The sequence below is a fragment of the Lissotriton vulgaris genome, chromosome 3_1 (genome assembly GCF_964263255.1).
Source record: "Lissotriton vulgaris chromosome 3_1, aLisVul1.2, whole genome shotgun sequence".
NCBI classification, from domain to species: domain Eukaryota; kingdom Metazoa; phylum Chordata; class Amphibia; order Caudata; family Salamandridae; genus Lissotriton; species Lissotriton vulgaris.
In genome coordinates this window covers 911,495,761-911,511,908 of record NC_141689.1, presented here as the reverse complement: position 1 = coordinate 911,511,908, position 16,148 = coordinate 911,495,761, and the positions used below count along the sequence as shown (strand labels likewise).

The 16,148-nt window shown below is 42.9% G+C and overlaps 1 protein-coding gene across 1 annotated transcript in view; it reads right to left on the bottom strand.

Annotated features, from left to right (window-relative positions):
- The window catches only part of SMC5 (structural maintenance of chromosomes 5), a 628,567-nt gene that overhangs the window by 100,360 nt on the left and 512,059 nt on the right, over positions 1–16,148 (bottom strand). Inside the window, exon 22 of the mRNA XM_086961254.1 lies at positions 4,023–4,202. Coding sequence (XP_086817380.1) covers positions 4,023–4,202 — 180 coding nt within the window. The remainder of the gene's footprint in view (positions 1–4,022; positions 4,203–16,148) is intronic.

Genomic DNA, 16,148 nt, shown 5'->3' with positions numbered 1-16,148 from the left:
GGACCAGGCGCCTAAGTGCTTGCCTTTGGCCACCATTAAGTAGTGCTGCAGGGGTTGGGCTGGACAGCTGGTCGGGGGGGGGGAGAGGGGGAGTGGTAAGGGACACTGGAGGGGGACGCGGGGGATCGCAGCAGCATGGACAAAAGCAGGAGGTAAATGAAAATGAAACTAGCATTGGCATAACCAATAGGTCTCGCCTTTGGGACCCTATAAGTGTCAGCTGCTGATCGCGAACTTCCTCTAAACAGCAATTATGTAACACAAACACTCGGGTGCACTGCAGTGGCGCAAGCACTAGTGCCCACAGAGAACGAAACACACACAAAGTCTCTCTATCTCCCACACAACCTGTCTCTCTATCGTGCACACCACACATACAATCTCACACAAACGCACACATAATCTCTCTCCCACACACACAACATTACTCACTTGCACACATACAAAGTCTCTTATACACACACCCTTTCTCACACACACACAATGTTTCTGACAAACACTTGCAATCGTTCCCACACCCAGTCTCTCTCGCGCACACACATACAACCTGTCTCTCTCTCTCTAGGGTGCACACACATACAATTTCACATAAAGGCACACACAAAGTCTCTGTCGCACACACACAATCTCTCACACAAACACTTGCACCTGCAGGGGCTGAGCCCCGGGGAGCAGGAGCCGGGCCCTGCATCTCAGTAACACGTGGGCATGGGTATCAAAGACAGAAGCAATACGTCCTCCCACACACACACACTGACACACAAAGAAACAACACACATGCACAGCGCACGCACACAAGCAGATCATGTTCAAACATACAAGTATATGGATTCACAACGACAGAATGTTAAGGCATGTTTGTTTGTACATTATTATAACGCGCTCTCCACTGCCGCACCAACACACCGGCATCAAATCAACTCGCGCTTAAAAGAGAGACGGGGTTTATTGCGAGAAAACATACTTTATATAAAGCGAAGGTATAATGGTGACGTGGGAGTGATCTACTTATGTACACTACCCCGACTACTTTACAAAAAATACCTTAGCTGGTAACTTAATAATTCATCTGTTTTTTCAGTAATTTATTCAGTGGCCCCTCTGAGCTCACTTCTACCATATTGCACGCAGTGCACGTCAGGAATAAACACGCGTGGCAGCGTGGCAACTGAGAACGTGCCAATCAATACCAGATGCGCCCTGCAAACAATTTAAGGATTGCAGCGAGGCTGCTGCTCGTTCCCCAGAAGGCTAGGCAGGCCACAGAGAAGGCGGGACATGCACCCGCCTTGGACCAATTGCTTGCTGTCTTTCTTAGAAAGACGCATGCAAAGGTCAATTGCAGGTGCTAAAAAAAAGCACACACACAAGCGTGTTTTTAGTGTGGAAAAGCTCTTACTAAAAGCCTTGCAGAGCAGCGAAAGCTAGCTGGCCCAGGCGAGACCTGATAACTTAATAATTCATCCGATTGTCAGTCATTTATTCAGTGGCCTCTTCGAGCTCACTGCTACCATAGTGCACGCAGCATGCATCAGGAATAAACAAGCAGGGCAGCGCAGCGAACGCGCTAATTGGTAACAGATGCACACTGCAAACAATTTAAGGAATGCAGCGGGCCGCCTCTCACTCCCGAGAGGGGTAGGCCAGGGCACAGAGAAGGCGGGACATGCACCCGGGTTGCAGCGTGGCAACTGCGAACGCACCAATTGGTAACAGATGCGCCCTGCAAACAATTTAAGGAATGCAGCGGGCCGCTGCTCGCTCCGGAGAAGGCCAGGCCAGGCCACAGAGAAGGCGGGACATGCACCCGCCTTGGACCAATTGCGTGCAGTCTTTCTTACAAAGACGCATGCAAAGGCCAATTGCGGGTGCTAAAAAAACCACACACACACACAAGTGTGTTTAGCGTGGAAAAGCCATTACTAAAAGCCTCGCAGGGCAGCGCATGCGCACTGGCTCAGGCGAGACCTAAAAAGGCAGAGAAAGAAAATGAAAAGTAAAGAAAGAAAATGAAAAGAAATCGAAAGAAGGACAGAGAAAGCAAAGCTCAAAAAGGAAGAAGAAGTCAAAATAAAGGAGAGAGAGAAAAGCAAAAGAGCAGAAAGAGACAGAATGAGCAGAGAAAGAGAGACAGAAGGGCAGTCAAGCAGCAGAGCAGTAACACTCTACCACTGGACATCTGGGTCAGCAGCAGCATGGACACAGCAGCTACCAGATGGAGCTGTGCTGTGAAAGGAGCATGTCCACGAAAGGGTTAGTCTTCCAGTGTTTCGTGAAGTAACGTTTGTCCTCACGATCCCATATGGTCTTCAGATTTATCTGGGCACAGTCATCACAGGTCCTGGGGGTCCTGGTGCAACTTCAGGCACCAAACAGACCATTTGTGAGGGTCCGTCACAGACATCTGTTTGCAACAGTCCGTACACAGCTTAAACACTGTTGTCTTAGGAGGTGACATTTTTCCTAAGCATACTGGTAAATGTTTGCTGAAACTGGGCATGAAGGTAAAGAAGAATGCCTGTGGGAATGTTCACAAAGTGAGGAGTCTGTAGTTGGAAGTATTGATCAGAAAGTAATTCTAATAATATTGATTCTTGGGAGAATTAAATAGGAAGCCCACCCACCTATTTATTACTAAGGAGACCTCACTCCGTATTCTCTTATAAATGGCCTCTCTAAGAGGTATGTAACGGGTTGCAAGACAAATGCCAAAATAATGTATACTTTCCACTGTTTGACCAGACTGATCATTAAGTATATCTATATGTAGGATTTCCAACTTTACAGAATTTTATTTGTATCCCCGATAATTTACTGTGTCTAAGGGCAGCTTCTTTAGTAGTAGAGAGTGGAGTATCCTAACCCCCTGTAATAATGAATACATCATTCACAAAGGCCAAAGCTTAACCTCAGGTGGAAGTTTGATTGGCATGATATAAGGTGTGTGATGAGCATTCTTAGGAATGCTTCCATATAGAAAGCATATAGGCAAGTTAACAAAGAACATACCTGACTAGTCCACCTAGTAATTTAAAAAATGTTAGAAGAAACCACACTAATTGGCTCCATCCCTACTGGTCACTGGCAGTTAGCCTGTATTCATTTGATAACCACTTCAGCAAACTCAAATATGCCTAGCACCTGTCAAAGGAACGGATATTCCACCCTATCACATGTCACATGCTTTTTTCATGTCTAAATCTATCACTTAGAGGCAGTTAATTCTAGCTTCTTCCCAGTCAAATAAAAATTGCAGTCAAGGTGGTATGGGGAGTGAGGTCTCTGCCGAGGAAGAATCTGTGCTGCCACGGGGTAGCCAAGACACAGAATTTTGTATATGATGGTAAAGAGGGGTTTTTACCAGAGTGGGGTCCTTATCCATTTAACAGAATACCATAATGTTAGTTTCTGACCATGAGCAAGGTAGGCAACCACCTAGCATGATACCCCTGATTAGATTAAAAAAAAATTAAAAAAAAGGTAATATTTATGCTAGTAAACCAATGTATAGTTCAATAGGGATTGAATCCTTACCTGTGGATGTCACTGGTAAAGCCCCCTTTAAGGGGTCAGTAAGTTTCTGCAGAGTAACAGACCTTAAAATCTCCAATTGCTGGGACTGGGAGAGCAGAGGTAGCTTGGTCACAGCAAGTAATTGGATAATTTCTCCTTATTCCAGAGTTTGCCACAGAGGATGGATAAAGATTATTAATAGCTACAGAATGAATCAGCTATATCATAATGTATTTCTAATATACATTGTTTTGTTCTGTAGGTTCTAGTTTGTACAGGAAGCAGTGGACCCATTTAGTCCCCATAAACCATTCTTAAAATCTTAAAGCTTCGAATGCTTTTCAGACCATCACAAAACCAAGAGCAGGAGTGTTGAGTTTAGCACTTAAGTGGAGGACACTGATTTTAGAATTGTCCATAAGCAAAGTGATCTTTATTGCCGCAATCATGATTTCTGAGCTTTCATAAAGCATAGCTGCATTCAGCTCTCAGTGAAGGAGAATATCTACCTGATTTATTTCATCAACAACTCGAAATGGACATCTGTTGAGTTCTTGCAGGGACATCAAGTACAACATGGTGGATACACTACGCTCCCCTCCACTCTGGTGATGAGGAGTTAGCTCATGAAGTTGGGTACTGCTACGGAATTTCACTCTGATTCGGATTCCATACTTGTCATAATCTTCCTGTAAAACAAAGAGCAAAAGATTTTTCAGATTATAAAGCTCAGTATATGCAAATAGAAAAGTAACACATAAATACAGCGAGGATGAATACTTTATATGACAAATTTTGTACGTCTATAGAAGACACTCATTCAAGCACGGACAAGGAGTTAAAACTGTTTTTGCACAATGAATAGGGAAGAGTCTAGACAGAAAGGCTTTGTCACAGAAAATGATGTGCGGGACATAAAGGTGCTGACTGTATGTAGTCAGTTCCAACTAATTTTGCCATGCTCCATAGGCAAGAAGACAAAGAAATAAAAAAACGAGTTGAGGAAAGGCAATGATAAAAGCACTGCAAAAAAAAAAAAAAAGCATTTTGATCCTGTGGATCTGGGCAATTACCGTCCAATCTCGCTGCTCCCAGGAAGTAGCAAAAGCACAGAGAAACATGTTAATCACACACTATCCGCATTTCTCGAGTTCCACAACCTGCTCCATCCCTCACAAACAGGCCACCGCCCCCGTGAGGGTACAGAGACCGACTTATATGTGGAAGAATCGAGAAAGATTCTGAATGCAGGAGGGTTCCGCTGCCATAATTCTCCTCGACATGAGCGCAGCCTTTGACACGGTGAACCATCAAATTCTGATTTACTGTCTCAGGAGTATTAGTTTTTTTTTTTTAACTTTTATTTTTCATTTTGCATAAAGAAAGATGAGGCAAGAAAAGAGAGGTAATAAAACAATACAAAACAATCATGTTACCATCAAATGTAAACTGAAACTTTCCCCTGTTCAAGGAATACAATGCAAAAAAAAAATATATAAAATAAAATAAAAAATAAAATAAAAAATGGAATACGCTGCAATGATATGACTGCGCGAAACAGACTTGCGATCAAATTTATGAACAGAGTGATCCGACACATAAGCTACAACCAACAGACAATAATGCATAAAATATGTGGGATGAGCAGGACAACAAATCAAGAGTAGCTCTTAAAACCCACACTAATAGCCAGGGGGCCAAGTGGGCGTGTAATGAACCTCACTATGCTATGCAATGTGTGGAGAAACATGCAACTATCCCACTCAGGAGGGAGTGATGCCGGAATATAATGGGGATTCGCAGGCAGACTTGCATCGAGATATGTACTCTCTGTACGGACCCCAAATGTCGACCGGTCTGGAGGCAGTGGGGAGTAAAGTGCTAAATTCCTCGCAATTCACATTGCAAAACGCCATGCTGTTTAACCAGGAGTGGAACGTGGGGGCCCGTTTACTGCCCCACACCAATGCGATCTCCCGTTGAGCCAGAAGGAAACCTAATGCCGCTTGCCGGCGAACCTTCTTCGGAAAATTAAGCACATAACCCAAAAGGGCAATCTCAGGTAAAGAGGAATGGGCCATGGATAGTATGTCTCCAAATGTAGAGTGGACATCCAGCCAGTATTGGTGTATTTTAGGGCAGGTCCAGGTTAAGTGTGCAAAATCAGCAAACGGGGCAAGACACTTAAGGCAGTGGTGTGGCCTGGAGTTGTCAATGCGGTGTGTACGGGCTGGTGTGATGTACAGCCGGCGAAGGAACTTGAAATGAAGCAGCTTGTAACGACTATTCAAGGAAATGTCAGTCGGGGCGCTTCAGCAGAAAGTCCACTGATCGTTGGAGATGGGTCCACCCAGGTCTCCCTCCCAAGCAGCACGTAGTCTTGAGTCATCTATGGGTTTGAGTGTACCACATTGTTTATACAGTTTGGAGATCAAGTGGGCATTATTGGGACTCTGGATCACCAAGGAGAGGGGAGTGAATTCCGTTGGCTCAAGTGGAAAAGAGGAAAATTTGGCGCGCAAGGCCGAGCGTAGTCGAGCAAGAATGAAGGCGTCCATTAAGGAGCGGTCGCTAAACCGGACCTCTTCTGTTGATGAGAAAACGTGCCCATCCGGAAACAAATCGCCCAGGGTGTTTAAATTGAATTTAGCCAGGGTGTGCTGTATCACTGTTTCACCAGTAATGGTGAATAGAGCAGAATTGGGCAGGGGCAAAGCTGGAGAGTATAAAAGATCGAACCCCAACAGCTTACGCAATTTAACCCAAGCCCAGCAGGTGGTAGAAACTGTTTGAATGTCCCGGGGATCATGCGGAAAGCCGGTAGGAAGGATCGTGAGAAGCTATCTCGGGTGGACCAGGTCTGCCTCTGGTCTTAAATATGGGATGCATGCGTCCGGGTGGAACCAGGCGTATGCGTAGCAACACTGGGCGACTAAATAATATAAATACAGATCTGGTAACCTAGCCCTCCCCTCCCGGGTGGTAGTGTCAGGACCTTCCAGCTTACTCGAGGGGCCTTGCTACCCCAAACCAAGCGAATCAGAACTGAAGGAAGGTGGGCGAAAAAGACTTTAGTTAAAGGGATAGCGATGTTATTAAAAAAAATAAAAAAAACGGGGTAGAACAACCATTTTAATGATTGCAATTCTGCCCGCCATGGATAGGGGCAAGCGCAACCAACGGGTAACCTGTGTCTCCAGGGCATCAATCGCAGTGCCGTAATTAAGACGAATGACCAGGGCAGTGTCAATATGAATGTGGACACCCAAGTATTTAACAGAGTCCGTGCACCATTCCAAAGGGAACTCAGATGACCATTGCACTTTGCTGGAAGTAAGAGGAAATATGACTGACTGGTGCCAGTTAATTTGCAGCCCTGAAAAACTACCGAACCGTATATTTTCACGAATCAGTGGAGATAAATTGTCCCGGGGAAGGCGAACATACAATACCATGTCGTGTCAACTTTTTAAAAATGTATAGGTTTGCTAGGTTTCCCTTGGTGCCGGCAGAGCTAGGGTTCAAAAACTACAGCTAGGCACTTTGCAAAAAAATGGTAATTTTGCATTGTGAAAAAGTGGTGTGTTCACGTTGCATTTTGAGACGTTTCCTGTCGTGGGCACTATGCCTACCCACACAAGTGAGGTACCATTTATATCGGGAGACTTAGGGTAATTCAGGTTTGTAAAGCAACTGTTATTGCCTATTGACTTTCAATGCATTTCTGCCTTCCAAATGAAAGACAATGTGTAAAAAATAAGTCATTTTGAAAAATGAGCGCTATTTCTCATGCTAGTAGGAGTATTCCCAATTTCAGAAATGTGCAAATATCTACTGTTTCTAAACTCTATATTTAGTTCCCATTTCAGAAATAGATAGGAGTCTTTCATACCGAATTGCCCATGTATACATTTTGCCAGAATAACTGCTATATACCCGGTACATAATAACAAGCATTTGCAATGCAATAGGTCTCACATTATTACAGTTTGAGCTATTGGTGTTGCATTATTTAGCAATGCCAATAGCTCAAACTTTAATAATGTGAGACCTATTGCATTGCAAATGCTTGCTAACGTGCTGTGCCGCTCTCTGGCCAGCTATCAAGATGGCTGGGTCTGGGCAGCATGAGTCTAATAGCAGTCTAATAGCGGCACCTGCCTTTCCTGGTCTGTGTTGCGGTCTGCATGCCTGTTGCAGTGCTCCTTCTGTCCGCAATGACAACAAGGACACTAAGGAATCTAAAACCTTGCAAACTTATGTTTTAATAAGTCCAGAGCCTCTATGTAAGTAATGGGACCCCCTCAAAGGTACTAATTTGCAAGTAAGGGAGAAGAGGGGAAAGGAATTTGAAACAACAACTATAAACATAAGCTCCTTCGTGACCTCTCTATTTTTGTAAGGGTTTTGCCTCTTCAATTATTGCATGGGCATAACAGAACACAAAAATTACATATTTTTTATTTCCATTCTCTTTTTTATTTATCTGTTTAAATTATTTTTCTCTTTGTTATTCCTTTATAAACATTGTTATCATTGACAAAGTACAAAAAAAGCATTCTCTATCTATACATTTTAGTAACAAGAAAAGCAATTCATAAGTTCATTTAATGATCTATATACAACCAGGCAGAGAACAAGCAACAGTCAAACTATGCATACATACTACACACACATTCATACACCAAAATATCTGTGCAAGTTATCGTGTTATGTTGGTTCTTGCCCAATGCCCACAGACAGGGTCACTACAAATTGTAGGATTTAATATAGACTTGGGCGACGCGTTTCGGTGGCATTGGATAGCAGTAAAAGCCACCTTCTTCAGGACCCGCCAGATTATCAAAGATGGTTCTCGACACCCTGGTTTTTCCTTGCAAATTCCTTACATGACAAGAAAGAAAAAGATCCCTCAAAGTTCCAGTCGGAGCAGCATCAACTTCATATCCACTTAAATGTCTTCTCACAGAACACCGCTTTTTTATTTGATTCCCCAAGTGTGAGTTTCTCCCTCTATTATTGTTACTCCTTTTCGTAGTATACCCTCTCCTGGGAAGTATCTGTAGGGCTAGGTAGTAAAAATCTGTCATCAAAAGCAAAGCTCGTCAGTGTCTCCGGAATGATTAAAATGCTATTGTCGGGATAGCTTTTTGCAGAAAAGGACACCCTAAATTTATTCATATCGCCATCCATCGAGGTTTCACGCATGTTTCAGTTGGACCAGAATCATTCCGGAGAAAGTGACGAGCTTTGCTTTTGATGACAGATTTTTACTACCTAGCCCTACAGATACTTCCCAGGAGAGAGTATACTACGAAAAGGAGTAACAATAATAGAAACTCACACTTGGGGAATCAAGATAAAAAAAGCGGTATTCCGTGATAAGACATTGAAACATTTAAGTGGATATGAAGTTGATGCTGCTACGACTGGAACTTTGAGGGATCTTTTTCTTTCTTCTCATGTAAGGAATTTGCGAGGAAAAACCAGGGTGTAGAGAACCATCTTTGATAATCTGGCGGGTCCTGAAGAAGGCGGCTTTTACTGCTATCCCTTACAGAAATAGAGAGGTCAAGAGGGAGCTTGTGTTTATAGTTAATAAGTCTAGAGCGCCTTTTTTACCGACATCTCAGCTCAGAACACTAAGACGTTTGTTTGGGAGCCATAAGAGTATTAAAGTGCTGCAAACCATAAAAACTTCTAAGAGCAACAACCTTAACTAACTTAAGAACAAGACAGAAGGTTATGGTATTGGAAGATGAATTTTCATGTAATTAAAACCTTTTGCTCGTAATCAAAGAAAGGCAGTAACAGGCAAGGGCAGAGAGGAGTCAATTTAGGTCTGCCATGGGGAGGGATTAGATACTGGGAGTCCATGGGGCATTGAACACTAGGTGTAAAGTGTTTGCGGTTACTAGTTAACAGAGTGATAAAGAACTACATATGGGGAATAAACACAGTGAGGATTGGGAATTAGAATGCCACCTCTCTGTTATTTGTGAGAGCTGGGAATGGGTATTATCCATGGAGAACTATGAAACCTTTTTCCAAGGAGGTGGTGGTCCTAGACAGCCTAAAAACCATGGTTGAATCACTAGGACAAGGAGAGTGTGATCTGTGCATCTCGGTTTACAAAGCATATGGCTCTGCAGCAACACAACAAAGACAGGCTATAAAAGATGGTGTGGAGTATTTAGCTTCAATTTAGGTTGATAACAAGTAGGGTCGATTCCTTTAGTGGCAGCGGAGACATGGTCTCTAAGCCATAGGTCAAAATGAAAAGAGCAGCAGTGTATTGTATTTGCTGCAGTGTATCCAGAAGGTGGTCTGTGATACCTAGGTAAACATTACATAATCTAACCATGAGGTCACGAAATGCAAAAACTTTGTGGAAGGGAAGCAACTCATTTGAAACAATTTTAAAATGAAGCCAATTTCAGCTAGATTATTGATTCAAGTGGCATCAACAACTTGTGGATCTTCTTAAAGTACTACACTCTCGACTAAATATAAAAGGCTTGAACATGGATCAAGCCCCTCAGTATGCCAAGACACGCTGTTCCCCACGAACAGGGTAACCAGTTTTGTCCCAGTGAGCTTGAGCTTCTTTGTTGCCTTCCTTTGGGCAATTCCTTTATTCCAGTTGGGGACATTTTGTCTTAACTTCAGTGACTATAGCTTCATCTTAAAAAGACTTTACATCCTTTTAGTGTAAAAGTACACCAATGTGCCATAGCCAATCAATTCAAGCAAGGATAGCAGATAAAGAGAACAAAAACAATTGCACTGATTCCTGTAGGGACCAATATCGAAAGGCATCACAACGGGAGGAGAATATTGGTATTCACATCAAACTGAGTCCATTTTACAAACACTGCTGAGTTTTCAGGACAGATGTCGCAGAGTACCAGATATAAAAATACACCCATGAAAGGTTAAAAGACATTGGGTGTCACATTCAAGGAACACACCTGTTTGGCTATAGGATACGAGGTTTACAGAGACCATTACTAAGGCAGTGGAGTATGTGTCATATTTAAGAATGTGTAACTGCAAAGGACACTTCACGTTTGAAACTTGGCCAGGACAGTCAATACTGGGTATCATGTTTAAAGCAGCGTCTATGTCAGAGAAAAGGATACTTACTGGCTGTTGCATATCTATGTAGCTAGGGGTTAATGACGTGTTTGACGACCAGAGTTGTGGACTTACCGTGCTTATTGAAGCACCAAGGAGAGAAGCTGCAACAAAGAGGAATTGGGGTAGGGATATGTATTTAAGCAGGACTATTAATGGGTAGAGTTAGTGAGAAAGAGAGCCTATGTGCACAGACTGTGGTTTGTGGGGTGTTTTTGACTCAAGTGTGCATGGAAAAGAAAGCTCAACCTGTGTCGCTACTAGCGTGAAGCTGCGCATACTCAATGTTTGAGAAACGTGTGACAATAGACACAGTCAAACAACCCTAGTTAGGACATATGAAGGTAACAATGCATCACAATTGACCCCCTGCCAGTACAGAAATCCCAGATGTCACATTTAGCCGGCTAGTAGTGTTCAAGGTAATGGAGGGAACATTTAATAGTCTTGAAGGCACAGGTAACTGTGTCAAACACAGCACCCCTCTTACCTCGAAACCATTTATCAGACTTATCATATAGAAGTACGCCGGGTGCTGCATTCAACAGCCTTGTGGGGAAAGAAGACACCAGGAAGCATATGTAACAGTCCTGCCAAGGAAGGAGACGCTGGTGGTCACATTCATCAACGTACCGGTCTGGATAGAAGACAAACATATTTCTCCCTTTCCCGACTTGTCAGGACACAGGATGACAGGCTAAAGTATCATAAGTGTTCTATTAAGGTGAAACAGAGTGTGCCGGAGAAGGTGGGTCCTACAGGTCTCTCACTTTTATACCTGGCACTTTGCCATCACCACAACTGTCACTGCTAATTTTCATTCTCGCCCCTTGCGTGCCAACTGCCTCCGCAGCATCAGCGCTGACTGAGGCTTGGTCATGCTTCACTCAGGAAAGGGAAAGCGGGTGGGCTTCGCATGCGTAATCTCTGGCCTGCCCGTGCCCCAGACAACGCTGCTCAGAGAGAGGAAGTGGTAAGTCTACGTGGGCCCCTTACACCACCTTAGCCCCACTCGCTGCACTCCAGGCCACCGCCGGCAACAGCGCAGGCGCACTCGGGCTTGCTAAAATCCATTCTGAGAAACACGGCTCTTCCAGACAGGGGCCTCCCGGCCATGTTGGTGAGGTCAAATAAACAAAAAACATATGGAGATTTTTTTTGAATATGTATGGGACATCTTAAGGTTGGCACCGCGCGTTGTCAACAGCCATGTTGTGGTTTCTTCTAATTTAGAATGCTCACTACTGAAACGTCACGTTACGCACAGTGCCATCTTTAGAATCACTGAAAATGGTATCGCAAGCAGCTTTCCTGCAAAGGGGCTATTTACAGCAGGCATCTTTGAAACGTCATTTTATTTTTAAAGCTCGAGAAGTGCACTAGCCAGAATGCAGCTTTAAGGAGAGTGACACCTATGCCTAGTTATGCGATGACTTTTTTCTAAATGTTCATAACCCACACGCCTGCCAATTACTTATCTCTCTTAGCACTTTGGTGTATACATTGCGTTTGTGGGTTGTTCTTAGAGTGGGTAGCCACGTAATGCTAAAGTAATGCAAGTGCAAATAAAAAACGAGACCTAAAAACAAATACGCATGCAAAGGCCAATAACGTGGGCCAAAAGGAAAAGCACACTTGTGTGCGATTCCTACCATAGTTCTTAAATCCCCTACTACAGGTCTCTCCCTCCGCGAGCAATGCTGCGCACTGCAACGCAAGGCCGAGACCTAAAAAACACCATTGCAAGACGCTGCTCTGTTTTTGGCTCTGGATTCGTCGGGTTCTTGGTGAACCTACAAGTCCTATATATCCCCACAACCAGTAAAGTCCAGTGGGTGTAATGGTATATTGCTTTCAAAGAGCTGTCATAATTAGAAGTTGTTACAGGTGCAAACGTTGATACAAAAAATTGTTTTTTTCAACTAATTTTCAAATTTTCCTATATTTCACTGTTAGTTTCTATAAAGAAACCTTGATGGATTTACACAAATGACCCCTTGCTGAATTCAGCATTTGGTCTACTTTTCTAAAATGTATCGCTTTCCAGGATCCATTATTGCTTTCATACCCATTTCTACCATTAACTGGAAAAAGGTTGAAAGCACAAAAAATAGCAAAAACAGGCTATGTCCCAGAAAAATGCCAAAACTGTGCAAATAATTTTGCTTTTCTGACAAAAGCCTGTTATTCCCTAACAACGCAACGGGTGGAGCTGCAGCAGATGCAGCCCTACCAGGCTTTGACGTTACAGGTTTCCAAGAAACCGATCCGGATGCTATAATCGACCCGTAAAATTTAAGGAAAACCATCACTATAAAACTTCTTACAAATGGCCTATCATAAAGAAGCGGGAGGGTAATTTTTGTAATTGAGGCACACGAATATCGTCAGACAGAGGTATTCCATTCATGGATTATGTTCCCTGAAGCAAATCCAGTAACAAATGTGTTTCACTTCTACAAAGAAGAGGAACATCCAACGGAATACATTCCTTTCAAGGATATTGAAATTCCACTAACTTACCAAGAGTGTGCGCTCTGGTTTAAAGGCGCATTAAAACATCAAAATCACATTACCAGGCTCGGTCCACTAGGCAGACCAGGAGCAACATGGCCGGTATTAGCCAGCTATACACCACATCCTGCCGTTGAAGAAATGACAGGTGCGGAACTATTAGTTCAACTAAAACAACTAATCAAAATCCTTAGACAATTGGTTAAATATGTAATGCAGACTCTAACAGTCCAACCTCCTATAAGGATTCCACAACACACCCCTTACCAGGGGAACATAAATAAAATTACACCACAGACTATACAATCAGTCATTGGTAAATTACCTGCAAAAAGGGAACAAATTCCATTCTGGATAGCTAAAACAATTACTCAAATCGAGGCAGAATTTCCAGATATTACCCCTCATGAGAAACACAGGATTCTAACAATCTGTTTACCAATGGGGATCACACCATACCTGGGGACTGCGACACTTGGGGAACAGTCTTTGCTGAAATCTACACTAAAACACATGGTGTTCCGTCAATGCGGTAATACCAGACGTCCTGAAACAGATTCAAAATGAATACGGAGTAGAGCCTGCTTTAAATCTAGGTATGAAATTACTGAAAGATTTCAAACAGGTCTCAACAATAATATTAGGTAATATTAAAGGTGTGGCAGCATCCGTGGCGATCCGCCAAACGCTAAGAGAATTTGATGTAACTGAGAAACCACAAGAACTAGCCAGAATAATTGAAAAATCCTATGAAGAACTAGGTAGAGACATTTGGGTGGTAAACCAGTGAAACCCCAACTGACTGAAAGTCCTGAAAAGGTCTTTATTAAAAACACCCTCAATCTTCCTAAAAGGTGGAATTGCAAGGTGGATTGTGAAATGTATACAAATATGCTATCAAAAAGCAAAACATACATTAACAGTTCCTTCTAGAGCGCACTCAACACGCAAACTAGGAGCTTCTATGGCTTTATTAGGAAACATCCCCCTATAGGACATATGCAAAGCACCAACATGGTTTACAACACACACCTTCACTAAACACTACTGTGTTGATGTGCAAGCAAAGCAGCAAGCTGCAGTATTCCAAGCTGTCCTTAAAACTCTCTTTCAAACTACTGCAACAGATACAGGTGACCACCGCTAGGGGAGACACTGCTGCACAATCGATGCTAAGTGTAGTATCTGCAGCTCATATGTCTCAAACAGAAAATGCTACTTACCAGTATGCATCTGTTCTTGGCATGTAGAGCTGCAGATCACTACACCCCCTCCCACCTCCCCGGGACTTGTATCTGTTCCACTTTTATCTTACTTAGATGCACACGCATGGACATCTTTTTTCTTTACTTCTACTAACTGGATCATTTCCCATCATGGCGAAAAACAATCTAAGGATGGAGCTGATGCCCATGCACACTATTGTCCAAGGGAGGAGTCACCTATCTCGTGACTACAAAGACTTCTTCCAAGAAGACAACATGCAATTATCCGAGCCCAACACCAGGTGGCGATCTAATGCGAAGTGTAGTATCTGCAGCTCATATGCCTCGAACATACTATTTTACTTAACAACAGAACAGATCCTGATTGGATAAAATGGTTGATCTCGCCCACAGACACAAGGAACTGTAAAGATAGATTCCTGAATAAGACACAAGGGTTCACATTCACTAGGCCAGATCCAAGATATGTCCAGAGACAACATCCAGGGATAGTAACATCATACAGTGTGGGAAAACTGTGCCTTGAGTGGCTACAAAAATCTACACTAAAAGAAGTAAAACAACACTTATCTTTACTTAAAGATGGCGTTGATTTGAGGGACTTCTTACATGGACCTCCTAAACCACGTCATAAACGTTTTATATACGCCGTTATCTATGCCATTTACAATGAAGCATGGAAAACAACGCAAGCAGACAATGCAGAATGAATACGAGAAATTGATTGTATTAATTTAGAGAAATCTCTCTCTGTAGTGGACAATGGGTTAACGCCTCTGTCATCCAGAATATATTCTTTGGACAGCATAGTATCCTCTGCCAAAGACATAATGGAACAGGACGTGGTCATGTTACAACATGGTCAGTCACAATTGCGTTCTATAATGTTATTGGCTGGACGTTACAGAACCTTCGTTCTCGCTATGTGCCTTGGCGTCTAATCAAAACCACGAAATAGTTTTATGTATTTAACCTTACAGATAAACAAATCACTTTGGCACAAAGGGGAGCAGACTATATACAGTGCCGAGCATTGAAAAACTGGAAAGATTACCACTAACTGTTTCTGAGAAACCAGCAACAGATTGGATAATACACGGTACAATCACTCTGCCTGTTATGATTTTTCATTTTCAGTATTGTTTAAAACGTATACCAGCAGGTGTATATGAAAGGTTGTGTAAAGAATACATCAAGACATCCTGGGATTTACCTTATGCACCCAGATGTTGGAGTGGGGGGAAAAAGTGTTTTAGTGGTACAAATTGCGAAAATGCACTAAGCGGTTCTCTCCTATGTCAGGGTATTAATTTACACGGGGCCTGCGATGGTTCTTCGAACAACTTATCCTGCCACCTGCAAGGTTCTCCAGCTGCAGTGATTGATCCAATTTTTAGGCAGCTTTCTAATGGAAGTTACATTATGTTGAATGATCACAGCTGCTGTGGCATGTTGCCAGGAACCCCAAATCTCGTAACTGTGTCAGCCAGGGTCACTTACTGTATGCAAGCATTGTTTCCTAAAACTAAGACAGACGGGGAGTTGCCATTATGGCCTTCACTGAACATCTCTTCTATTCGAATTGACACTTTAAGCAGAATGAAATCCATTCTTTCACAAAAAACTGTGCCACTGACCTCGGCAAAAGAGACGTATGATCTGTGAGTTGCAAGGACTTCTGCAGAGATATATGCCCTTTTATCAACAAACTGCCCTGTACATTTCTCAGAAATGTTAGGTCAAATCTTAAACGTGTCT